The sequence below is a fragment of the Pelodiscus sinensis genome, chromosome 3, assembly GCF_049634645.1.
Source record: "Pelodiscus sinensis isolate JC-2024 chromosome 3, ASM4963464v1, whole genome shotgun sequence".
Lineage (NCBI taxonomy): Eukaryota > Metazoa > Chordata > Testudines > Trionychidae > Pelodiscus > Pelodiscus sinensis.
Window position 1 is genome coordinate 11,519,439 of NC_134713.1, and position 26,094 is coordinate 11,545,532.

Here is a 26,094-nt window from a genome sequence, read left to right on the forward strand (position 1 = left end):
TAATGTCAGTCTTTAGAGTGCATACCTTGGCCATTTCAAATCCTATTGGACTAAAACTGGGCAAACAGGTTGCCAGACCAGACATGAATTGTTATGCAAAAAAGTACGTGCATTGATAAAGTGATTTTCAAATTGTAAGAAGATTTGTGTTTTGTGGCTTCATGTACCTTTTTGCTGAGACCTAGCTAGCTCCTCCAAATACTTACATTTTTAGTCTTTGGAATTTATGTGTATTTTAGTATGGATTGGTGCCTTTTGGAAAAGAAATATTTTAAATGGCTGAGATATTAATCTTTGAAAAATAGCTGAACAGCCCATAGAGTAGTTATGTTTTGTTATTTATATTTAATGATTAGTACTACTGCTTGTTTGGTTTTTTTTGTTTTTTGTTTTTGCAGTGCACTACAATCCTTGATTTCCATCTAAAATATTTTAAATCATTTAGGTTTATAGCTGGCATAAAAGCTCCAACTTACGTTCACTTCTTTGCACAAAAAGTCTTGCAGTAATAAAGTTATTTTTTAATTTAAAAAGTGGATAAATAACAAGTATTTTTTTAATGTTCAGATTTTTTGTAAAGCTATGGGCCAGAACAATGACATTACACATGTGCCATAGCCTATTAATATTTCATTATAAAAATGTAAAGTGGCAGCGGTAAATGTATTGTTCTTACGAAGTAGTAGAGACACATTTTGCGCAGTATGACTGAACTTTGTTTTATTAGACAAAGTTTCATGTGTGCACCCAGAGCTCCAGGGATCTGTTCTTAGTAAGAATAATATTCAGAGAGAATATATAACACTATGTCAAAGGATGCTGTATTTTAAGAATAATGTAGTTGCCTATTAGGCACTCCAGCACGGTGACCCACAAAGTATCATACACAAATGGTACTGGTGTTTAAAATGACAAATTGAACTTAAGTAGACAACAATTAAAAAAAACACTTATGGATCAGAGTGAAACCCATTGAAAATAAAGACTTTGGGAATCCCAGATAGAATGGTCATCAAAGAGTATTTAATCTTACTTATGTTCACTCCATTGTGTCCAGATAGCAATCTATGTTGTTCGTTATTAGAATGGATTCAAGATAGATTGTAATCAATCTTACCTAACATTTGATCTGCTGCTTACATGGACACAAGGAGGTGAATTGAGGACAGAATAATTTCACTCCCTCTTCTTGAGGCCCCCTGCCAGACTTGTACTTCCTTCTTTGCTCTGAGTTTCTTTTGCTTTTCTGGTTGCTGTGTGTTGGGAGTTTTGTTTTTTTAAAGATATTTAAAAATATTTTGTAACTCACATTGAACATCTATATGGATAATTAGAACATCCACAGTTATAACAGTAAAAAGTCTTTTTTTTTTTTTAAGGAACTCATATAAAATCCCAGGCTTCAGGATTTAAGTAGATGTTAGGTGGGCAAATTATCCCACAGCTGCCTATTTTGAGGTTTCTTGCATGTTGCTCTGAAGTATCTGGTTCTGGCAGCTTCCAGAGACAGGATATTGGGTTAGATGGACCATGGACCTTATGCAATGTATTGGTTCCTATGTTCTTGTGATCAGTGACATTACAGTAATGTTACAGTAATTTTAGGGGTGAAATTCTGCTTCAGTGAAGTGAGTGGCAACAATCCCTTTGAGTGCTAAGTGGTCTTTGGAAAATTATACAGGCATAAATTTAATCCATCATATGCAGTGCATCAGCTTTGCTACATTCTTGCGTCTAATCAGATCACCAGAGTAGTAATTTTTAGTAATAAAATCTATCAATTAAAGCCTATTTCAAATTTGATGTGTTTGTCACTATTTTTTGCTGCTGTTCAGCACTCAGGCTGAATTGTGCCAGTCATATTTATTCAGAACTGTTCATTATTTCTACTTAATTGATGGTACAATTTGACCTGAGCTGATTAGTTTCAGACATGATCATTTTTGAGAAAGACATTTAAAGCTGAATTCATAACAAAATATATTTTTTAAAAAAGCGTTGATTATCATTTGCTTTTGTAGTATGAATAATATAAGCAGTAATATCTGACCATCAAATGGTAGTGGGCAGAGTTCAGTAGAATCATAAGATAGTCTATCTCAGGCCAACTGATTTTATAAAAAGCTGTAAAACTCTCATGTGCAAAATGTGTGCTTGTATTTCTTACCCATTTATATTTGGTGTTATTAATGTTACTGTAAAGACCATAGGAAAAATATTTGTTAGGTACTGTAATGGAGAATTATTACATCCTATATGAAGTAATGTTGAAATAAACTTCCCTAATGAATCAGTGCTAATGTTCTAATTTGAATATTACAATATTATTTTACACCCCAAAGTTATTTTCAGAGAAGCATATAATAATTTGTTCTCACCTGTGGATGCAGTGGAAAGCAGTATCTGTTTAACAGCTCACTGCAGCAGTACACAATCTATGAGAAAACCTTATCTATTTGAAATTCAAGGCAAAATTATGTTAGTATCATCTTTGTGGCCCAAGTTACAAGTAGAACAATACACCAGGGTTAACCACAGCCTACCCTTGAGACAAGTGCTGTGAGATCTTTAACTGAAGTGGATGGGCCCAGGGTTTTATGTTGCATCTGAAAGATGTCAGTTTCAGCAGCAAAAGGCCCTGTAACAGAGTGTTGGAGCACTCTTCCAAAGTGGGTGTGCTATATTGAAGCCTCAGCATGATTCCCCACTGCAGCTAGATGTTATTTGGAGGTCTCCCATCCAGCTTTTTAGGCCTGCCTCAGTTTCTCTTGTGAAATCTGACATCCTGCAGTGATAGGAGCCGGTCTACGTTTCAGTGGAACAGAACTGCAGCACGAGATAGCTGCTGAAAATAATATCCAACTTTCCATTTCAAATACATTCTCATGTACGATTTATGGATGTCAACCATGCGTCGTGTTTTCCCACTGCACACAGACTGCAACGAAAAACGTTGGCTTTCAGGAGTTATTAAACCATACACTCTCCAAAAAGATACTGAAGGTTTCTGAAGAGGTGAAACAAAGAAGGATCCTCTATTAGACTATGAGAAAGCAAGATGTTATGAGATGTTTCTCTGCTTGATGTAACACTTCATTCCTTACTCAGCGGGCTCATGACTGTTGACTCAGTTGATAGTACTATCCACCACAGAGCTTACTACCGAGGGCACAGATTGTAAACTGCAGCAAAGACAAATATTTTCCAACCTAATTTCAAGAATTATTGATGTCTCCCCATTGTTACAGGTGGTGGCTTTGGGTGAAGTACCTGATGGGACCGTGGTCACTGTCATGGCTGGAAATGATGAAAACTATTCTGCAGAGCTAAGGAATGCCTCTGCTGTGATGAAGAATCAAGTGGCCAGGTTTAATGACCTAAGATTTGTGGGCAGGAGTGGAAGAGGTAGGCTGTTACATTTTCTATTTTTACAATGAAGTCGAGAAATTGAAACTGATTCCAAAATGAAATACTGATTAATCTGTAAATAAATATCCATTAGCCTTTCATTTCGAAAGATAAATGCAGGTTTTGTTCCCAAACTTCAGCATTTCTCCAAACCAAGTTTGTTGTCTTTGCACCTTGCCAGGTTTTTCTGATGCCTGACTTTTTTGCATTTTTTAATGAAATCTCAATTCTGGAAAAAAAAAGTATTTACCAACCTGATTCTCTATTTTACTCATATTGGGAAGGGAGAATGAGTTGAGAAGTTTCATATGCTGAGTTATATGAAGTCAGACAACAGATTTCAGGCCATGAGAAGAAAAATGCATGTGTTCCTTTAGTAGTAAAGCTTCTTCTTGACTGGGAGCAGGAAGAGCTATCATTATATTTGTTGCATCTCACATGAGCTATAGATCCTAATCCCAGAGGACTTTCCATTGACTTCAGCATGCTTTAGATCAGTCTCTGTTTGTGTTGCAAAATGCAATCTTATGTTTCCTGTTAGTAACTTGCTTAACTTTATAGATCTAGATTGTAGGCATTTGGTTGGGAATGATACACATTGCTCTAATACACATTGCTTACATCAGAGTGGCAGAGAACAGTGGGGCAGGACGATAACTTTCTAGTTTCCTAAAGATTTAGAGCCTTGAAGTTGTCTCTCTACTGCTTAAGAGCTTCCTCTAATCTGAAATCTATACCCCAGTCATCAGAAGCTTTTATAAGGAAGGCAAGATTTAAAAGAATTTCCTTTTAAAATTCTTGCAGCTACTTAAAAAATTGAGTTAATGACTGAAAGGGTGCCTTGAAGAAAACTGACTTGTCAGTTTCCACTGAAGAAAGCTGCAGAGGGGTTTGCTATTATCAGGCCACAGACATCCTAACTATTTTTAACCATTTAATGTAATATTTACTTTTAAAAAAGTAACCCTGGGAGAAATAAAGGTCACACACACTGTTGCCAATTTAATAACAATGCTCATTTTATAACAATACGCTGAGTAGAGTTGCAATTCAGTGTGATCATTTGTCAGAGAAAATTAAATATCTGACAAATGTCTCTATAGCTTAAATCAGAAGGCCCATTGTTATAATTATAAACATTTGATAAAAGTGATTATGTGAGGACTGTTTTCAGTGAATAGATTTTATTTTAGGAATGTGGCCAATAATGTGTATTTTTTTGCTTTTAACTTTTAAAACAGTATGTGTAATAAAGGACTGCTTCTACTGCAAAGATAATAGGATATAAAAATAGAGTGCCCCACCCTCTAGGTCCAGGTTAAGGAGTTCTTCTCCTGTTCATCTTCCTTTCTTTTTTGGGAAAAAAAAAGTTCCTGTCTGCTTTTGTCTTTCCATTGATGGATTAAATTTGAAAGTTCTGTGGCTCTACTACTAGTGCAGCTTTATAATAAAAGCACAGTAGTTATAACCCATAACAAGTGTTGAAAAAGAAATGACATATGACGTACTACCTGTGCACTCTTAATCTCATTGGAAATGAAGTAGAGTATCTAAAAGATCAGGTACTATATACATATACACACATATTTAAAATTATATTTTATATATCTTTCTATATACTTTTCAGATTTGGCCAAAATAGTTTAATTCATCTTTTGTGTTCTTCAGTCTTTGGTTAAGAAGTTTTCTCTGATCAGTCTGGGTAAAATCTATGGAAAAGTGATAGTGTACTTTAGAAACCCTCAACATATTTATTTAAGAAACTTCAAAGAAAAACAAAGGGTGTGCACTGTTTTACTATATTGGCTTTCTGAGTTTTGGCTAGTTTCCCAAATAGCAATTTTTATATTAAAAAAAAAAGAAAGAAAAAAGACAGACTTAACTGCTTGCAGACTTTTCACGCATGGAAGATGAAGAAAGCTTCTTTTGATGAAGTGTAATTATGTCCAAACAGAGCTGACCCCCTCCCCCTATATTTCTTATGATCTTAACGGAAGAAAGTAGGGATTTTCCTTTGAAGCAGCCGGGACTTGGTGGAAGATCTGAAATGCTACATTCTGGTGCCAGAGGCAGGATGGAGAAATTGGTCCAGACTTGTCTTCCAGACTTAGAACAGAGAGAGAGAGAGAGAGTTATCTCTAATGATAGATTTTTATAACACCCTTTAAAATAGCAGGAAAGAGCACAGCAGTAGCAAACAGAAGTGAGAAAGCTACATATAGAGCAGAGAAGAATATTGGAAGGTACCACGAAGTTGGGGAGGAAAAATAAAACCGTGAAGAAATCCTTTTTCAGAGGCAAGAAATCCCCACCTGTTTCTGACTTTAAATTTACATTTTTCAAAATAGCTCCCTCTTTGATCTTTGTTTCTTTAAACGTAATCAAATCTGAATCATCAACCCTACCTCCTTACCTTGTCTCCCATGTTCTACCATCTTTCCCATGACCCAATAGGGATGCTCTGATGTTTACATATATTAATGTTGTTATCCAACAAAAGAAAATACCTGCAACTTCACAGGTTTGTTTACTTATTTTCTATGCCAGCTCAAGACAAGCCCTTTTTTCAATTAGGAAAAACAAGCATCCTAACATGAGGCCCTAAACATGTTTGCAAAAGTCCAATTAGTCTCGATAGCAGATGTTGATCCCAGATTATAGGGCAGTAACTTGTCCTTAGGGGCCTGATCCAAAGCCCATTGGAGTCAATGGAATGACACCCATCTTCAGTAGGGTTTGGATTAGGCCCTGAATGTTTTCGTGTCTCAATATTTTGAATTAATCACAGTAGCATCAGGATGGGGGAAAAAGTGCCACACATCCACAAGTCATCCGTATGCTCCCACACTAATGTCTCTTGTTAGCTTTCTGCTTCAGCATATGTCAGAGTTGCTGATTGCCGTGTCAGCTGGTCTCACATGTGTTAATGGCAAAGAATGCACAGTTTGGGGACACATTCGAGCAACAGTGCCAAATAACTTCGTACCCAGTGAGGCTCATAAAAGAGTGCTATAATTATTCATTAGCTACCAGAAGTAAATAGTTTACATTTTTAAGGGCACCAAGAAAGCTATTAAAAACGGTATATAGAAATATATTGCCGCGGATGAAAGATATCCAGGAAATCCATTAAATCGAACTGTGGAAAGCATAAGTGTCCACACAAACACATACTTTTAAGAAATGTACTTTGGGCCCAATCCTATAATGAGCAGAACACCTCTTGAAAAAAGTGCCAAATGCCTTCCACCCTCTTTGACTTCACTGGAAGTCGAGGGTGCTGGGCACCTTGAGGATTGGGCCCTTCTGCTACAAAAAGCAGTAGATTGATTACGTGGAGGGCTGAGACTTCCCGAGCGCTGATATGTTATTGCATCTGTTTAGCTAAGAATATCAAGTAGGGAAAAAGAAAACTCTCCCCCTTTCAAATTAGATGTTGGACGTGCTTAACTGCTCGTAGTTCAGCTTTGGCAGGATGATCATTTAGACATGCGCACAGGCCTTGGCAGAAGGCAAAATATAGCCCTTTATATGAAGTGTGTATTTTTTGGCCATTGTATTATGCAGAGATATTTTTGGTTTAGAGAATTTTGCAGTACTTGTCTCGTAGAATGAATTTTCAAACCGTTACAAGCAATGTGCTTTATCATTTTTTTTTAAAATCCAGGCCAGCTTTTATGGCCATTTGACATATTTATAAAACCATAATATGACCAATTTTGGTCTGTAGATGAACTTAGAAACTTCCATAGATGTTAGCAGTATGGGCCACCCCTGGACAAGTGGATGAAATGTCATCAGTGAAATTTTGTGTAAGCAATAGGTGAAATTATTTCTATGGTGAGAAAAATGGCATAAAACTTGTTAGTGCACTTGTATATGCAGTGTGTGTTGTATTAGTGACATTATTATGTGTCTGAATCCCCCCATATTTAATTTTTGTTTGTTCAGAGAGAACGAATGGTTTATATGGGAACTGAGGGAATAGTAAGTCTTTTCACAGGGAGTATACACACTTTTCTTTCCAATATCAGTTTTGAGAGACCTTCGACAGGGTCTCTCTTTACCTTTTTCTAGAGGAGCAACAATAAGGGCACCCAACTTCTTCCACATGCTCCTTCTGTTACCAGCTACCAGAATTTAACCTTTTAGGTTTCCCATCTCCCTGCCAGAGCCTTGAACTCACAGACATTACTCTCACGTGTGTCTATTGGAGAAATGGGCCTCACTGGAGCACAGTTCTACCTGGAAAGTTATTTTACTCTAAGTGACAGTTCTATTCTCTTGAAACATTCTTTGTCGCTTGCTCTTAGAAAAAAATACAGCCAAGACTGTCTGAAGTCGTACGCTTGATAATAAATGATGTGTGTCTCAGGCAGGTTTTGAAAGTGTATGAGTTGGCTTGAAAAGAAAGACCAATTACCAGATTTGACAGCCAAAGACCTGTTCTGTATTAGGCCTTATATATAACCTGTTCTGTATTAGGCTTTGAATTGATTGCATTAAGTTTTGCGCTCTTACATATTGTTTAAGATTTGTGTTTTGGGTGAGTGCTTTCAGAGTTCAGTGAGAGGGGAATAAAAGGCACTGGCCGAAAAAAAAAAGGGGGTGGGTATGATTCTGGTAAAGTAGCAGCTTAAATGAGCAATAAGGCCTGAGATTGCTGACTGTTTTATTGAGTCAGTGTTGTACGCCCACCTTTTCCTGTCTTGAAACAGTTTGCAGTTTTGACTATCTGACATGACTAACCGTTGCATATCTGACTGATTACAACTGTCAGTGAGTCTGCAGAACAGAGGCCAGTGTCTTGGGAGAATGTATACTGAGACCCAGTCATTTGGTTTCTTTCTTTATTAAGTTCTTTGTTGTGCCCAACGCTGCAGATCATCATGCACAACGTCTATATGAAATCTAACACTGACATGTTACAATGCAGATTTGTGGTAGAAAGTATTTTGTACATACAAAAACCATTTCTCACTCAGTGGATAGATGTTTAAAGATGTAATAATAGATGGTATATATGTAAGGGAGTTAGGGATGTAAAAACCACCAAAAATAGTTAACAGGTTAAATGATTTGTTTAACCAGTTAACCACTGGCAGCAGGTGGGGGGGCTGTTCCAGCCCCACTGTGCCACAGCCATTGACAGTGGGGGCCTTTCTGGCCCTACTGTGGCTGGGATCCTGCCGGCCAGGCCATTATGGGTGGGGGTGCTGTTTCTGCCAGCCAGGACCTCTGGTTAACTGGTTGCCCAGTAAGCATTCCGGTAAGGCTAATGCTTACTGGAGAACCCGTTAACCCAGGGGTGGGAACCTTTTTTGGGTCAGAGGCTATTGACTCACAGAAAAATCAGTCGGGGTCTACACACAAGTGAGAAGCAAAAACAAAAACAAAAACAAAAAGAAAACCCTTCACTGAGAAGGAGAAAGACACTTCTCATATTTCCCTCACACACCAGAGCCTGGGAAGGCCTAGCCTAGTGGATTTTGTGTGTTCCAGCCCAGCGAGGGGGGCAGCGAGGGCTGGAATACCAGCATGGGCTCCTCAATACTAAGTGGGGAGCCCTGAGCCCCAGGGGCTGGATCCAGGCAAATGGCCCCTGGGCATTAGGTTCCCCACCCCTGCATTAACCATTTAACATTTACATCTCTAAAGGTAGTACGTCTGCTCTGGAAATGAAGATGGAATAATATCGTGAGAGGGAGATTCAAGATAGACACACTAAATGTTAAATGGCACCCATGAGGAAAATACATTTTTTCCTCATCTTATTATAGTGAAGTCAAACAAATCAAATGATAAAACCATGCAAAGTACATAACATTAGAAACAAATTCTGCTCTCTATCACCCCACGGTGAAACTTGAGTCACTCTATATAGGTTAACTAAATTTCTCTGGATTTACAGTGATATAAATGAGAGCAGAATTTGGCTTATTCTCAGCAGTGAATTACTCTTGTTCTATCATTGTGTCATGATTTAATATTAAATAGAAATATTAAACTGCCAACACTTGGATGGTGTTGCTGATATTAGAGCATAACTGAAGGGGAAGAAAACTCCAGAATCAGTTTTGTTTTTAATTTTCATGATTGTGGAAATGACTGGGATGAATTGTAAATACCTTTTATTCTTTACTGCCCATGCATATGGCTGTTTACGTGTTATAGTCACACCTCATTTTTTTATGTTTGTTCTCTTTGTAGGAAAGAGTTTTACCTTGACAATAACTGTCCTTACAAATCCTCCACAAGTTGCTACATACCACAGAGCGATAAAGGTTACAGTCGATGGACCAAGGGAGCCAAGGAGTAAGTACTGTGTTCCCTCTTTATTCTTTAGTATCTGTGGAAGGGAATGAATCTGTAAAAGACAAAGTTTGTTTTTGTTTACTAAAGTCTTATAAACACGTAAAGCTGACAGACCTTGGTCATCAGCAGGAGGGATTGAACCTGCGATTTTCGGGACTAAAGTCATGTGCCTCTACAGCATGAGTTAAAAGCCAGTGGGCTCCTAGCTATGGCTAATAGAGCAGACTTCTCAGTGCCTCTGGGTGACAAATGGAATACATTTCTTTAGGAAACATAGATCCCCATTCAGCAAAATACTTAATTCACATGCTTAGCTCTATAGTATGTGAGTAGTTCCATTGAACTTGGTGGGACTACTCACATGATTGAAATTAAGCATGTGCTTAAATTCTTTGCTGAATTAGGACAGCATTGAGCGTGATTCTCATGTACACTAAGGCCCCCATACACTACTCTGGTTTTAAAAGGGGCCTTTAGAAACAGTGGGCCTGATTCTTATGTACATCAAGTGTCCTTTATACGGCGCAAATTGAGTAAAGGGGCCTTGGTGTAAATGAGAATCAGGCTCACTGTTTCCAGATATAATCTATTTTGAGACAGTGGGTCCAATCCAGCAAGGTGCTGAGTGCCCTCAAATTCCATTGACTTCAAACTGAGCACACACAGAACTTAGCAAACTCTCCACACCTTGCAGGATCAGTCCCAGTGAATGTGGGGGAAATAGTAGTACCTTCTTATCTCAGAACTTCTTTTGTCACCAGACCATGTGTCTGGCCCAATGATTGCTGGTTAATCGTGTCGCACCCAAAAGTGGTTTTTTCTAGCACAACATCCATTTTCAACACGGTACTTATCACAGATCCTGGGAGCCAAGGAGCGAAATGAGTAACCATAAAAGCCCTAGCATGTTGTCAGCACTGTCTTTGTGTATTTACAAAGCACAGAGAAGGTGTTTAATTAAAAAAAAAAGACTTTCACTCACCCCTGTACCTTGTATAACATCCACACTCCTTAATTCTACTTGGAATGATCACTAGCTTTCTTGTTATTATAGTGGTGTTTGGTCATATTCCTGTACTTGTTATATATAGCTTCTATTAATAGATACAGTCAGACCAGGTTAATTCACCTTGGTTTATCTGTCCATCTGGCATGTTTAACTGGTAATCAATCTTGTATCATTCAGGTATAATTGAAAAGCCAGTCCTATATAATTTCTTAATCTATCAGAAACAGTGTTTCCAAATTGATTGGGATTAAAGGTCTAGCTGTATTTAAATTATATGTAGCGATTAACGATTATTTGATTGGAAGCATCTCGATTCATTGTTTCGTCTTTGAGTATCAAATTCAGACTAGACCTTTTTGGAGCTCTTAGGAAGTTTTACTTTAAACTTTAGGTAGAGTTGTACACAAGTGAAGTGTCTCCCAGACCAGTAAAGCTGAATTTTCAGGTCCCTCCCCTGAAATTGGGACAAGAGGTTTAAATATCTTCTGCCTTACATAAGATCTGTCCCATCTGCATAATTTTTCCTGATCAGCAAGTGAGAACAGTCAAGTTACTCTGGTCTTATGTATTGATGCATTTCAATACATAGATGCCTCTGGTGCTGCCTGCTGTTGTTGGAGGTTTTCTGCTTTCAGGTTTCACCACAGAGAGTGTTTTGTTTTATCCACTCTCTTTTGGTAATTTTGATATTCTTGCAAAAGATGTTGTGTTCACCTGTGATTGCTGGCCCTGTCTAACTAGCTTGAAGACTTCAGGCTAAATGTGTCCCTGGTGTAATGCGAAAAGAGTTAATTCCATCAGGAATGAATTTGTCTAATCCCATTTAGAGGTTGCTTCCGTATGTTGATGCATCCATGATATTGAATATTTCCAAGCAGAGGAGACAGTGTGGGTGTGGAGATGAAGGGAGAAGAGTATACAGTATAGGGAGCAGCATCTGAATAGACAGGGATTGCACAGATTATAGAAGGAATAATCTAATTAGACTGGGACTAGCCCATCACAACAAGCAATTAAAAAACCACCAGGCTATGTTAATATATCTTAGAAATCCTATCAAGACTGACTTGAATTTTTTACTCTAGTCTCTTTGGGTAAGACATTCATATATGCTGAGTGTCTGCTGTTCTTAAGTGTGGATGCTTGATATCTCTGAAAAGAGTTCCTATAGTTTTGATGAAGTCCGCTTATATGTTGTTCCCAGTCATTTCAGATGTGGCCACGAAGGTTCAGTTTAAGTTGAGAATGTTATATGGATGACTTGGAAACCATGATGCTCATCTTCAGGGTTGGTTGGTTTGTGCAAGCTCTGTTTTGTATTGATGTATAAGATATGTGATCATAATAACTGGGGACTCACTAGTTGTTTTGAATGGGAGCCATTAATGTGAATTTTAGGGAGAGAGCAGTTCTGGAAAATAGACTCTTCTATAGAAGCTTGACTGAAGTGTTTTTCTTCTAAGAATCTCTGAACTACTTTCTACCCTTTAGTAATTACATTAATCATTGTAATAAATTAGCACATTTGGCACCTGCCTTGCACAAGGAAAGCAAGGTGGTTGGGAGAAATAATAACTTCTATTCAACAAGTGGCTTTGATAGCAGATGTATTTTTCTTAATGAGTTACGTATCAGTGAACAGAGCTTCTCTTTGCCAGGACCTGCATTTCACTCAAATGTCTGAAGCATGTTATCCTATTTTTCCTCTCTCTCTCTGGCGGCTAACCCAGGGCTGTCACATCACAAACAAGTTCTTTTCTTAATATACACATCTGGCGTTGGCAGTTGGACCAACTTCATAAGAGCACATGATCATCATTCATTACAAGATTAAAAAGTACCCCATGGCATCATTGATGTTTTTTAACTTTGATCTTTTGCAGTTGTGATTCATCTCAGTTATAAAACTTCCTTTTAAAGGAACACAACCAATGACTTATTAGAACCTTCATCCTAAGTAGCGTAAACATAAAATTATTCACATCTTTACAGAATGCTATTTACTTGGGTTGCCAGCTTATCATTTTAAGACATGACTTCATGCTTTTTAGATCCTAAATTTGTAAGGCGTGTTTAGAGGCAAGGCACTTTGACCTTCTGTTGGCAAGTTGATTGGAGAGAACAAACACTGTATGTTTTCCAACAGCAGCAGGAGCAGCAGCAATACAATGACAGATCTTGCAATCATTTAAAGCCTGACTTGAAGAGGTGCTGATCACTCATGACAGCCAGGGCCTTCAATTGGAGCTTTGGAGGCTCAGCTGTTTGGGAAGTCAAGCTCTGAATATTAGCTCTGCTTCGTTGTATTAAACATCCGCTCATAGAAGCTTGCTGCTTTCACCTCACTCTGCTTTGTTATTATTTGAAAAAAATATTAAGACAGTGGTGTCAGGTTGCCTTCGTAGACCGAGTCTAGAAAGTGAAAGGGTTAAAGCTGCCCATTTTTACTTGGGGGAAATTTGAACGTCTTCCTGTGCCTTTTCATAGGCAAGAGATGTTTTTTGACTAGTTAACTCAGAGTGAGCCAGAATGTAGCTCAGGGAATTTTACCCAGCTGCCCAATCTATGTGTTGGTTTAGGACAGAGTATGGTGTACAGCAGGGGTTCTCAAACTTTTTGACACGGGGACCAGTAAATCCATTCACGAACTTTTGGAGGACCGGTAATGTGCATTTGCATATTTGCATATTTACATATTCATTATTCAAATGATGAATATTCAAATAAGTTGTTTCTGGTCCTACCAAAACCTCCAGTGCCAGCTTTAGCAAAGCTTTTGATATGGTCACCCACAGTATTCTTGACAGCAAGTTAAGGAATATGGATTGGATAAATGGGCTGTAAGACAGACAGAAAGCTGGTTAGACCAGGGTTTCCCAAACATTTTACTTTAGTTGGAACCCTTTTTTTTCAGTACTACTTTTTGCAGCCCAAAAATATAAACACATAAAAAACAAACTGAGAAAATACCAGACATATAACATGTCTGGTATTTTCTCATTAGGTAAGTTGTATTATTACTAGGTGTATCAGTTTGTAGTTTCAAACTGCCTGGCTGGTAAATGTGCTCAGGCTGCATGAGTGTGTCTACCAGCCAGACAGTTCGCAACTACTTGAGGGGTGTGTTTGTGGGGGGGGGGGGGACAATAGAATCCCTGGGCCGGACTAACTCAAGCTTTGTGCTTTGCGGGGGGGAGGGGGAACAGGGGCAGCGCCCCAAGATCTACATATGGCCAGGTCAGTCCCACTCTCCGCAGGCCGATTCATTCCTCCCCCCTGTTCCCCCCGCTGCGCCTCTGGCCAGCCCCACTTCCCCCAACCCCCTCCTGGGCAGCCAGTTCTCCCCCACTTCTCCTCCCAATCTCCCTTGGCCAGCCCCGCTGCCCGCGTCCAGCCCTCCTTCCGGCAGCCGCTTCTCTCCCCCCCCCCCCATTTTCCCTGGCCACCTCCCTGCCCCCAACCTGGTACCCCCCGGCAGCCCTGATTCCACCGGCCTCCCAGTCTCCCCAGCCTGCCCCGATTCCCCCATCCAGTGCTGCTTCCTGTGGCCAGCTCTCCCCTCTTCGTCACCCCAGAATCCCCTGGCACCTGCACCTTCCCTTAGCCCTGCACCCTCCTGGTGCCCCCCCTTCCCTTACTGCTCCTGCCCCCATTTTCCCTAATATCCACCCCCTCACCACTCTCTGCCCCATTCCCCTCCTGCCCCTCTGTGCCCTCACACATGACTTGCTCCATCCTGGCCTTCCTCATGTCCACCCCTTATTTCAAGCCTTCTCCCAGCACCTCCTCCTCCAGCCCCCAATGCCCCTCTCCTCTCCTCTCCTCTCCTCTCCTCTCCTCTCCTCTCCTCTCCTCTCCTCTCCTCTCCCAGCATCACCCTGTCCCCTCTCCCACTGACACCTCCCCTCCTGCCCTTTCCCTCATTGTCTGCACTTGGCCTCCTGGCATTTGTCTCTCTCTCCTGCACCCTGTCCCTTGGTGCCTTCCCCTCCCACTTCCCGCTGCTGCCTCCTCGCCTCTGCCCAAGCCCACCGCCGCCGCCGCCCAAGCCCATTCCCTGCCTTCTGCCTTCCACACTGCGGGGCCAGAGGCCGCGCTCAGGCCCTGGAGGCCGAACCCGGAGCCAGCGTGGCCCTGCCACATACCTCTGAAGAGTTTTAAAATCCTGGACCGTGACATCACGTCACGCCCTGGCATCCTCCCCGCCCACGTGCAACGCTGCACATGGGCAGCAGCAGGCGGTGAGGAGGAGCCACGCATGGCGGGGATACTCTGGGGGCGGGGTGGGAGGACGTGCAGGGCCTGGGTCCGGACCCACTCCCGCTCCTGCTCCAGGCGGAGCCGGAGGAGAGACCCAGCTCCACATATTGGTGGAGCAGGGCCCCCGGCTCTGTAACTCGCCGGCACTTCTGGGTTCAGGGGCACGGGGCCCAAATCGTCCTAAGACCGGCCCTGCCGGCAGCCACCAGCCATGCTGAGGCCCGGTATTTTTTTCCCGCGGCCCATTTGGGAAATGCTGACATACAGGGTCATAGAATCTGGAGAATACATGGGATAGGAATTTTTGGGACAAATTTGTGCCTGCTAAAATACCCGAGGTATCCTATTACGTAACCATGCTCTCATTAGTGTAACGGCCTTATAAAATGTCGCCTCAAAACTGATATTTTGTGATCGGTGCAAATGACAATGAAATGTTGAGCTTTCAGCCAGGGACAGTGTGGGTATGTCTACACTACCCTCCTAGTTCGAACTAGCGGGGTAATGTAGGCATACCGCACTTGCAAATGAAGCCCGGGATTTGAATTTCTCGGGCTTCATTTGCATAAACTGGGCACCGCCATTTTTAATTCCCTGCTCGTTCGAACCCCGTGCCGCGCAGCTACACGCGGCACGAACTAGGTAGTTCGGACTAGGCGTCCTAGTCTGAACTACTGTTACTCCTCGTGGAGTAACTACCGTTTCTCCTAGTTCGTGCCGCGTGTAGCCGCGCGGCACGGGGTTCGAACGAGCAGGGATTTAAAAATGGCAGCGCCCAGTTTATGCAAATGAAGCCCGAGAAATTCAAATCTCGGGCTTCATTTGCAAGTGCGGTATGCCTACATTACCCTGCTAGTTCGAACTAGCGGGGTAGTGTAGACATACCCTGTGAGACTGGCTGGGGCTCAGGGCAGAAACGAAGGCTTGGGCCCCTACCCCACACATTGGATTTCAGCAGCGTTTCTGAAACCAGTGCCTGATTCTTGCCATGTGAGGCTGAAGCCGAAGCCTGATTCCTGCCATGTGGGCCCCCCCATGTCACCGGGCCCCGCTCAGTTACTCTGCTTGTGACCCCCTAACATCAGCCCTGCTTTCAGTGTATGATAGGGGAAGAACTCTGCTTTCATTACATTTCCTTGCAGAATATTTATCTGCAGCTGAAGCCTCTGAGGCAACACGTGATGAAAGGTATGAGCAAACATTGTCTTTTTTGTCTAAGTGTTCTCCAAAAGACAAGCAAAAGCTAGCAAGAGGGGTTGGTCAGTCTGAGTATTAACTGTTTGGCTGACTGGCTTACACAATGCAGAGCAGTGACTGAGATTTTTGAGATTCTTAGATTTAGACCCAGAATGGCTCTTAGGAAGTTCTCGCGCTTTTCTTCCAAGGCGTGGGGGTAGACGAGTAAGTCTGGGGTTGATGGAATGTGCTTTAGAGTAGATCAGCTTTAAATCTCTTTCAGGGTTGTTGGGGTTTTTTTCTTAATTTTTTTATTTTTGACTGACTGTCGGGAGCTGGGCTGGTGGCCAAGCAGGAAATGACACATCGAGAGGCATTTGTGTTGTGCAACATTTTGTGGAACTGATGCAAGGCTACAGTGCCTGTTTATGCATTCCTTCACTAACAGACTGCATGGCAGTAATTTTATTCAGAGACACATGGCATGCTACGGCAAGGAGTTGGAGCCTTCTCATCTCTTTATGCAGAATCATCACTGCAGTTAAAAAACATGCAGTGTGTCCCCTATTTACAATGTTCCCTGGCTTGCTTTCAAAGACTGCTACAGTCACCCTTCCTTAGCCCAATATGTACTGATTTGAATACATTTTTCTATGGTGGTAAGTTTGTTTAGTACAAGGAGATGTGTAGTTTTCAGAATAACAGCACATTTGACCTATTCTCAGATTCCACTTTATAGCTATTTTATATTAAACATGGTTTTAACATGTTTTAAGTCATGTGTATTCCAGAAGCCGTGCACAATATGAATTTGGTAATACTCCTGAATCTCTGTACTCTGAGTGTCCTTAATTTGGGAACACCCATGGTATGGACCCTAGCGGAGCGGGGGGGGGAGGAAACATCTCTGTGCCCTGCCACTCCCTCCCCCCAGCTGGGGAAATGGCACTGCAATGACACACTTCCTCTGAGGCTTTCCCCTGCTGTAGTGGTGGGTGGGCGGTGCCTGGGAGCAGCATGGGGCTGGGAACCATGTGTGCTCTCAGAAGCCTGGCACCAGGTAAGTAGCCCACCCCCTTGCCCGTCATGCCCAGACCCTACAGCGCTCCCTCTGGCCCGGCAAATTCTTTAATCCAGCATATCCTGTTTTCTCAGGGTTGCCGGATTAAAGAGGTCCCAGTGTATATTGGCATAGTCAGGAAATTTCCATTTTAAATCCACACTGAGGTCCCTGAGAAAAAAAGGGTGCTGGGTTCCCATTGAAGTGGAGATTAGAAAGGCTGGGTCTGATTCTGATCTCTTTCTCTTTGTGGAAATCCATGAGGTTACTCTGGATTTCTGCCCTTGTAGCTGAGATGAAAATAAGGGCCAAATAAGGGGGCATGGTTTGACACTTGCAGCGACTGCCTTCGATAGATCTTCATGTTTATGAGCCATGACATTCCATTCCAGAAGATGCGAGCTGGAATGTGCCCATAGAGGCTTAGGAATGTTCAGCACTACTGTGCAATGCTGTTCATGTTTGCACACCATTACTATCTGCCATAGAACATAATCCACTCTAGGCCTGATCCTGAAAGTGCAAAGCACCCACACCACTCATTAATGACTCTGGGATTTGCAGGTGCTCTGGACCTTTCCTAGTCAAGCTCAAGGTTCCTTAAGCAACACGGCCTCATTCTTCTATCCTTTGAAGGGGATGGCAAAACTCCCACTGACTTCAGTGGTACAAGGCCAGATACATTTCTCTCTAAGATACATTTATGATGTAAACTGGAGGATAACTGTTTCCCTCAGCACACGCTGCATCGGCTTTACCTTCTGCAAGCATGCACTTTCCATGAAACCAAATATAACCGATGGGCTGAAGAACATTTCCCCATTCTCCAGTTAATATGTACTTTCCCCATTTGGTTTCAGATGCTTTGGGAAGACCCCTAGTTTAGTTTAACGGCTTTGGTCTAAAGTACATATTGAGGTATGGTATTATAATAGACATTGAAGGGTTAGATTTGTTTCTGGTACGGGTGTACAACTCATAACAAGTGGGGCTGCTTGCAGTCATCGTGAAAACAATGTATACGCACGTTCACCGCAAATCTTTTACATTGCCATTTGAGTTCATTGGGTGTATTTTAATTAATAGACAACGTACAGGCTTTTAAAAAAGTGTCATGTTTCTAGCGTTGGAAGGTTCTGGTCTTACAGACCTGAAGACTTAATCCCCTGTTTATCCATAGAATAAGTACAACAGAAGCAGCAGCTGCATATGTTTGGCCAATACTGCCCACCTGGGTTCGCTCTAAGCTATGTAGTGGCACGGCTCCGCAGCTGCTTAATTAGCCCTACCCTACTGAGGACAGAGCAGCGAGTCTCTCTCAGCTGGTAGGGACATGTCCCCTCCCTACGGGCTGGGAGAACCGTGTTACTCTGTCCTCATCAGGGAGCTTCTGATGTTGCTGAAGGAGAAGGCCCCCTCCCAGCTGCATGAGTGGCAGCCCTGTGAGCCTGGGCGGGGCTCATTAGCAGAGAAGGGGACATGCTGCTGCTCAGAGGGAACCTTGCTGCCCACGTGCTTGCCTCTACCGCTGGAGTTATTGTTACAGAAAAAGGGATGGCTCAGCCTTCATGACCATTCAGTTCCTATCCTTACTGCTGAGGCTGCTAGTGAGGTGTTCATAGAACCATAGAACACTAGGACTGGAAGGGACCTCGAGAGGTCATCGAGTCCAGTCCCCTGTCCTCATGGCAGGACCAAATACTGTCTAGACCATCCCTGATAGACATTTATCTAACCTACTCTTAAATATCTCCAGAGATGGGGATTCCACAACCTCCCTGGGCAATTTATTCCAGTGTTTGACCACCCCGACAGTTGGGAACATTTTCCTAATGTCCAGCCTAAACCTCCCTTGCTGCAGTTTAAGCCCATTGCTTCTTGTTCTATCCTCAGAGGCCAAGAAGAACAAATTTTCTCTCTCCTCCTTATGACACCCTTTTAGATACATGAAAACTGCTATCATGTCCCCCCTCAGTCTTCTCTTTTCTAAACTAAACAAACCCAATTCCTTCAGCCTTCCCTCATAGGTCATGTTCTCTAGACCTTTAATCATTCTCGTTGCTCTTCTCTGGGCCCTCTCCAATTTTTCCACATCTTTCTTGAAATGCGGTGCCCAGAACTGGACACAATACACCAATTGTCATTAATGACAGTTGTCGCTAATGAGATGGACACCAATTTACCAGGCATGTGACTGAGACAGCTAACTTTATTTCATACCTTTTGATCCTGGGCCGGATAGAGTGAGGACAAAAGACTGAGCTGTGCAGTGCAGCCAGAACCTCAGTTTGGTACAGTACATTGTTTTGAAGTCTCCGCAATCCAAATGGCTTGCATCAGCCTGCTCTTCAGGAACACAGTTGCCCAGAGATGTCTGGGGAGGCTGTTGGCTGACCATATACTTAGTTACAGGTGGGAATTCCCTAGTGTTCCTGATCAGTACCAAATGAGGGAATTTGTCAGACATGGGGAAGTCCCCTGCCATAGGCCTCCAAGCCCACCATTACTCCCCACTTGGCCCGTCGACCCCCCACCTCTGACTTGGTTGGGCTACCCCCCTATTGCCGGTCTCCCTGCCCCCCTACTGCCAATGCCTGCCCTGCTATTGCTGGTCTCCCTATGCCTACCACGGTGCTGCCAGACCCTAGCCTCAGCCCCACTGCCACTGGCCCTCGCCCTCAGGGTCTCTGGCCCTGGCAGGGCCCCCAGACACTGCCCCCCTGATGGGCTCCTGGCCCCAGCTCCCCTGCCACTGGTCTCTCTGCCCATTAGGGCTCTCAGCTGCCAGACTCCTGACCCTGGGGTACTCTGGTTCAGGAACATCCTCCAGACCTGGATATTGCCAGAGTAGAGAGTTCCAGTTTAGGGAGGTACAACTTGCCCAGAGGGAAAATCCTACCGAAGACTTTATTAAAAAGCTAATATTGGAGTCTGAACACAAAACTGTTCCCTAAAACATAATCAGTTCAGAGAGACACCCAGCTGGAATGTTTCAATTCGAAAATGGACTATTTTCATGGTGCTGTTGAGATAATACTGCTTACACCACCATCTCATTTGGTGTATCAGATGATACCACAATATCCTCCAATCAGGCAATCATTTTATTTGTATTATAAAAGTCTTTTCAGGCCCCAGCTGAATTCAGGTTCTCATCAAGCTTGATGCTGTACACATTCATAATAAGAGCTTGCAACGCATAGGCTGTGTCTACACTGGGCCACTTATTCCGGAAAATCAGCCGCTTTTCCGGAATAAGCTGCGAGCTGTCTACACTGGCCCTTGAATTTCCAGAAAAGCAACGATGCTCTACTGTACAAAATCAGCCGCTATTCCGGAAAAACTATTCTGCTCCCGCTCGGGCATAAGTCCTTATTCCGGAACACTGTTCCGGAAAAGGGCCAGTGTAGACAGCCCAGTAGTCTTTAACGGAAAAAAGCCCCGATCGCGAAAATGATGATCGGGGCTCTTTTCCGGAAAAGCGCATCTACATTGGCCACAGATGCTTTTCCGGAAAAAGGGCTTTTCCGGAAAAGCAGCCTGCCAATATAGATGCTCCTTTTCCGGAAAAACTGAAAACAGAACAGTATTCCGTTTTAAGCATTTCCGGAAATTCATACCAGTGTTGACACAACCATAGTGAATAGGCAAGGGGGAAAAGGAGCACAACTGAACAACTCTAGACTACAGCGGAAGTGAAGGCATTCTGTCCCTTCACATGGCGCAATGTGTGTGTGTGTGAGGGAAAGACTCCACCAAAGCACTTGTGATCTGCCAGAGATAGACCTGACCGTTAAAAACCATCACAAGTACTTTTGTTGTATTAATCTTGCAGCAGGATCCTACAAAGAAAGCATGAAAATAACAGACCTTTTTGGAGTTTATTTCCTTTTCAGCTCTCCCAAATTTATTTGAAAGCTTTAGCGATAGAAATCTATTACCCACTGAAATGCAGTCCTTCTAAAAGTGGAGGCCTGGGAGTGTTTCACAATGCACAACCATAAGATAAAGAAATTTAGGCAAGGACGTGAAGAATATATCTAATTGAAAGTTCAGCTATATGGGGAGGTGGAAGGGGAGAGTTGTTAATAACACTTAGCAATAATCCCATATTGGAATATGCCCAGAATACCAGAACAAAGTCCATGAAAAGTGCTGGGATCGTTAATAAGTGCAAATAATTAGCTTCTCTGTTCAATGTTTCATCTAACGGGCTAGCTCAAGCAATATAGTGCTAATTGTGCTTATTTCTATCATAACCTTAGACGAATCACTGATAACATTTCTTGCAAGGCTGTCAGCCAAGTTGAGATCAAAACCTGAGGTGGCATAGCTGCAGGCTGGGTATTTCATAATATTCTCCGTTTCACAAAAACACTGTAGCAATATGTAAGCTGCCAAAAGTATGGAAAGATGATCATGCACTGTGTGATTGTTACAGACAATGTAGCTTGAGAAGCAAGTGGCGAGGGGAGGGTTCAGGTCTATGCCAACGTCCCCACTTTCTTTTCCTAGCATAATATAAAAATGAGGGCACTTCTGTTTTCCATCCCAACTCCGTTGCTTCTGGGCACGTGAAGCCCCAAATATGTATGGTAAGAGGGATTTTCCCTTATGTTACCGATGTGGAGATTTGTTCAAGGAAGGAAGAATAAAATCTAGCAATACAAAGCACATGCCTTTTGCTTTAAAAAATGCTGTTTGCGCCTACGGAAGCTGCAAGGTCAGAAAAGAGCATAGTTCTTGATTGCATGGATGCCAGCTTCATATTGCTTGCTTTAGGGTCTGCTGCGAGCATTGAGCTTTCAGAGATGCTTGCAAGGTTTGCATTGCTGTCCTGCATCAGCATGTTTTACGCGCTTCTTCTTTACTCAAACTTTCATACTACCCACTCACCTTGCCTCTGGCATGGAACTTGTTTCACAGTACCATGTACACCCTTCTCACTGAACATCACCAACGCAAGTGGTTTTGCTGCCGCCTAGTCTCTAATCACGCAGTGCCACATTCTGCTAATTTTACTCTCTTTGAGTTGCCTTACATTTCGTGTTGTCCCATTTGTCTTTTTGGCGCTATTAAGATACTATTCAGTATGAGTAAGGCTGTCAGAATCACAACTACTGATATGAATTAACTTGCTACTTTTAAAGAAATCTTCCAACTCTTTGTATCCCCAGCGTAGTGGAAATGATCTGGAATACCACCACCAGTGTGAATTTCAGAGGCTAATAACATTGTTTTTATGAGTTAAACAAGACAATAACCACCTAAATAAAATACTATAGTATGATTTAAGAAAGTACTGGATAAATCTCATAGAAACATTTGTAATTTAAGGTGTTAAAATACAAGGATAACCCGGACATATGTGGCTGGACATCACTTGACTGTCCATAGGGACAGGAAGAAATTATTTCTGTATGAACAATGTGTAGCCCACAGAGGTTTTCCTGGAAGCACCATGCATAGGACAGACCTCTGTCAGATGTAGTATGAAGGATACGAGACCAAACTTGACAGGCAAACTGTCTGCTCCAATATGGTACTAATTTATGGCCTAATTTTCAAAAGCAGGCTGATTTTTCTGAAAGTGCAGATGCTGCGAAAATCAAGTCCCTTTAGTAAGTCTTCTATTGGGCTAAAAGGGAAAAATATTCAAAATTATCTCTTTTGAAAGTCCAGCCCTGTATCTTTAAGTGACGCAAAAGTAACTACAAACAGAGTGCTAGAAATAAAGTACCCCACCCCCTTTTCTAGAATGTACAATTAATGAGGTGTGTCGAGGGAAAGGGAAGTGCTTCTCCTGGCAAAGATTCTATCTACTTTTGTGTTTGTGCAGCACCCAGCAAGAGAGACCCAGATCTTGACAGGGGTTTGGAGGCAATAACATCTGACAAATAAATAAGAAGTTTAGGTGGATGAAAATATGTGTTTTAGGCATTTGAAATCTTATTATTGCTTCAGTGTTGAAATTTCTAGGATATCGAGCAAACCCTCCTTTATCCATTAAAATAATTTATCCATTAAAACCCTCGTTGGTGTAAAAGTTGACTATATGGAATGGACTTTCTGCTTTCACTCTCATTGCTTTAGATGGACTCTCATGTGTCTGCTCTGTAAGTTATGTTCAGGAGATTGCTTGCTTTTGGACATCTCTGTGTGTGTCTAGTATCAGAGGGGTAGCCGTGTTAGCCTTAATCTGCAAAAGCGATGAGAAGTTCTGTGGCACCTTATAGACTAACATTTATTGGAGCATAAGCTTTTGTGGGCAAAGACTTATTTCGTCAGGTGTGTGTGTGTGTGTGTGTGTGTTAATAACACTTGTTTCGAACACCGGCACCTTTGCAAATGGATGTGTTAGAAACCCAGGCTGGAAGATAGACCCATGAAAATAAAGTCTCAGTGGGTTTCAGCTCCTGCGTTTGGCAGTCAAAAGGAGAGTTACTGTAAAAGACAAGGCTGACGCTTTCAAAAGTACCAAGGCGTCTAAGTCACTTATTGAAAAAATGTACCTTTTATAGCTATGCATTGAGGTTTTTCATCACGCCATATCAAGAATATAATTTCTTACAAATAAGTCACATTTTAAAATTATTTGTTCTACTATTCCATGAGTACGTGATTGAAACGCTCTCTCCTTTTGGAAGCCTGGGACACCAAAGAGACAGATATTGTTCAGTGGGTGGACAGATTTCTTAGCTTCAATGTACATTTAAATATATATTACATACAAAAAGGTACAGTAAAAGAACATTATTTAGGTTGCAAAGTCAAAAGTGAGGAGATGCTAGAATTAAAATTGACAGTGCAGTTCAGTATTGCCCACTTGTGTATATGTATGATGACACAATCTTTAATTACATGAGCATATACTATTTTTCCATAGGATCCTTGCCTTATTAAATACATAGAATGGATGATGCTCACTTAATGAGCCACTATTCAATATTTTGTTTTATCTTCTTAGAACAAAGTGTTGCCCCAGGCCTTATTTACAGCATACTGTTTAAACCCTGCTCTGGAGACAGAATTCTTTCTGTCCCTCTGGGCTTTCTATGGCAATCATCACTATAACATCTGAGTGCTTCACAAATGCTAATAAATAAATTTGCACAAAACCCATCTGAGATGAGGGGATATTATTTAACCCCATCTCACAGATGGAAAATTGAGGCATTGAGACTGCGGTAAAAAATATCCATAATTTGGGTGCCCATTTTAGACATCCAGGACCTGACTTTTGAGAGTATTTAACATTATATAGCACTTTATATGTTCACAGCACAGCTGCCATTTACTTCAGCTGCAGCTGAAATTGCTCAGCACTTCTGCAAATCAGAGCTCAGGGTCTCGAGTTACAGATGCCGAAAATAAGGAACAGTTAGTTGCCACCTGTGAAAAGTTTGGTTTGAGCAGCTTGACTAACATCTCACAAAAATGTTGTGCCAGAAGCAGAATCCAGTTATTCAGGGCAACGTCCAGTTGCTTTAATGAGACTTCATGCTGCAGTCTTGTGTCACCTTCACTGTACATCTTCTGCAACAAATGAATCAGAATTCTTACGGAGGACAGTTTCCTTTGCTAAACAGCCCTGATTTGACACAATTTCCAAAGCAGAGTCATGTTATACACTGACTGAAGTAAAGGTCACTGGACAAATAATATGTCAATCATGTCACTAACATTTGTTAGAATAAATTTAGGCTGCACAGTTAATTATGGCATTACCTAATTCTGAGTGCATGGCTTTGAAACTTTAGTATTATTTAACATCGTTTTTATGCAGCTGCCTATGTTTTTTTTTAAAGCTAACTGAAAGAACAGAAATTCCATTATATGGGCTATCAGCCAGGTTGAAGGCTTTAGCGCCATCATATAAGCTCTGCCCCTTGAACTAATGAAGGAACTGAAAGGAGTAGTAGGTTGTTATCCTTTCTGTGGTCGAGCATTAGATGGGCAAGTTGGTTTCCTAGTGATTTGCTGGCTAGCAGAGGAATGTAGGCATTCAGGAATTCTAGTTCTGGACAAGAGAGTGTTCTGGCAGAAGTAGACTTCTGCCAGTTTGTCCTTTCCCCTTCAGTGTGACCAGCTTCTACCACATCCCCTGCACTAGTCCTTGTCCCAATCCTGTCTGTTTCCCATCCCTGGCGTCTCATCTCAGGGCTGGTCTCCTTGCCCACCTCCCAGTATGAGCCCCTCTTTCTGTCCCATGCTCCTTGTCCCAATCTACTCCCCGTACACTGCTGCAGGTCCAACTCTTGTCTCTTCTTTATTCAAGTCAGGGAGCTTCCTCCACCAAGTGGTCTGGGCCCAGTGAGTTGATGGGGGAGGGGCAGATAGAGGTATTTCATTGAGAGCACAGGAGAAGCAGTCACCTTGCTCTTGATTCAAGTGTCCAGAGCTGAGACCAGCCCAGCCCACAGCAGCACAGAGCAGGAATTGCAGGGACAGTCCTGTTCAGCCCAGTCTTGCAGTGTGCGCAGAGAGGATAAAATCTTGAGAGATTTTAGCTGCTAAAATCTAAGGAGTCTCATTGAGCATGTGCAAATGAGACTTTTCCAGAGGCTTGTCACTTGGCCACATGGATGTGGATTGACATGGGGACGGCAAAAGGAACATATCTAATACTAAGGCAAATTTCAAATCCCTCCTTCAGAGCATGGGGCGTCAGAGGCAGGCAACAAAATCATCAGGATGTTTCACGTGGACCAACCAACCTTTTTTTCCCCTTCGCCTCGTTCTCCGAAATGGCTGAATGATTTTGGCTAAAGTTAAAGTGAACACATTCATAAATAATTCAGCCTGAGGCAGACACCCAGCATGGAAAAGTTGACCCCAAATGGTTGAGGTTTGGCACAGTTAAAAG

General features: G+C 42.1%; 1 protein-coding gene across 3 annotated transcripts in view; it reads left to right on the top strand.

The window, feature by feature from the left end:
• The window catches only part of RUNX2 (RUNX family transcription factor 2), a 213,045-nt gene that overhangs the window by 96,716 nt on the left and 90,235 nt on the right, over positions 1-26,094 (top strand). For all 3 annotated transcript variants that reach the window (XM_075923375.1, XM_075923376.1, XM_075923377.1), the window contains exons 4-5: positions 3,249-3,405; positions 9,619-9,723. In XM_075923375.1, the coding sequence (XP_075779490.1) occupies positions 3,249-3,405; positions 9,619-9,723 (262 nt within the window). The remainder of the gene's footprint in view (positions 1-3,248; positions 3,406-9,618; positions 9,724-26,094) is intronic.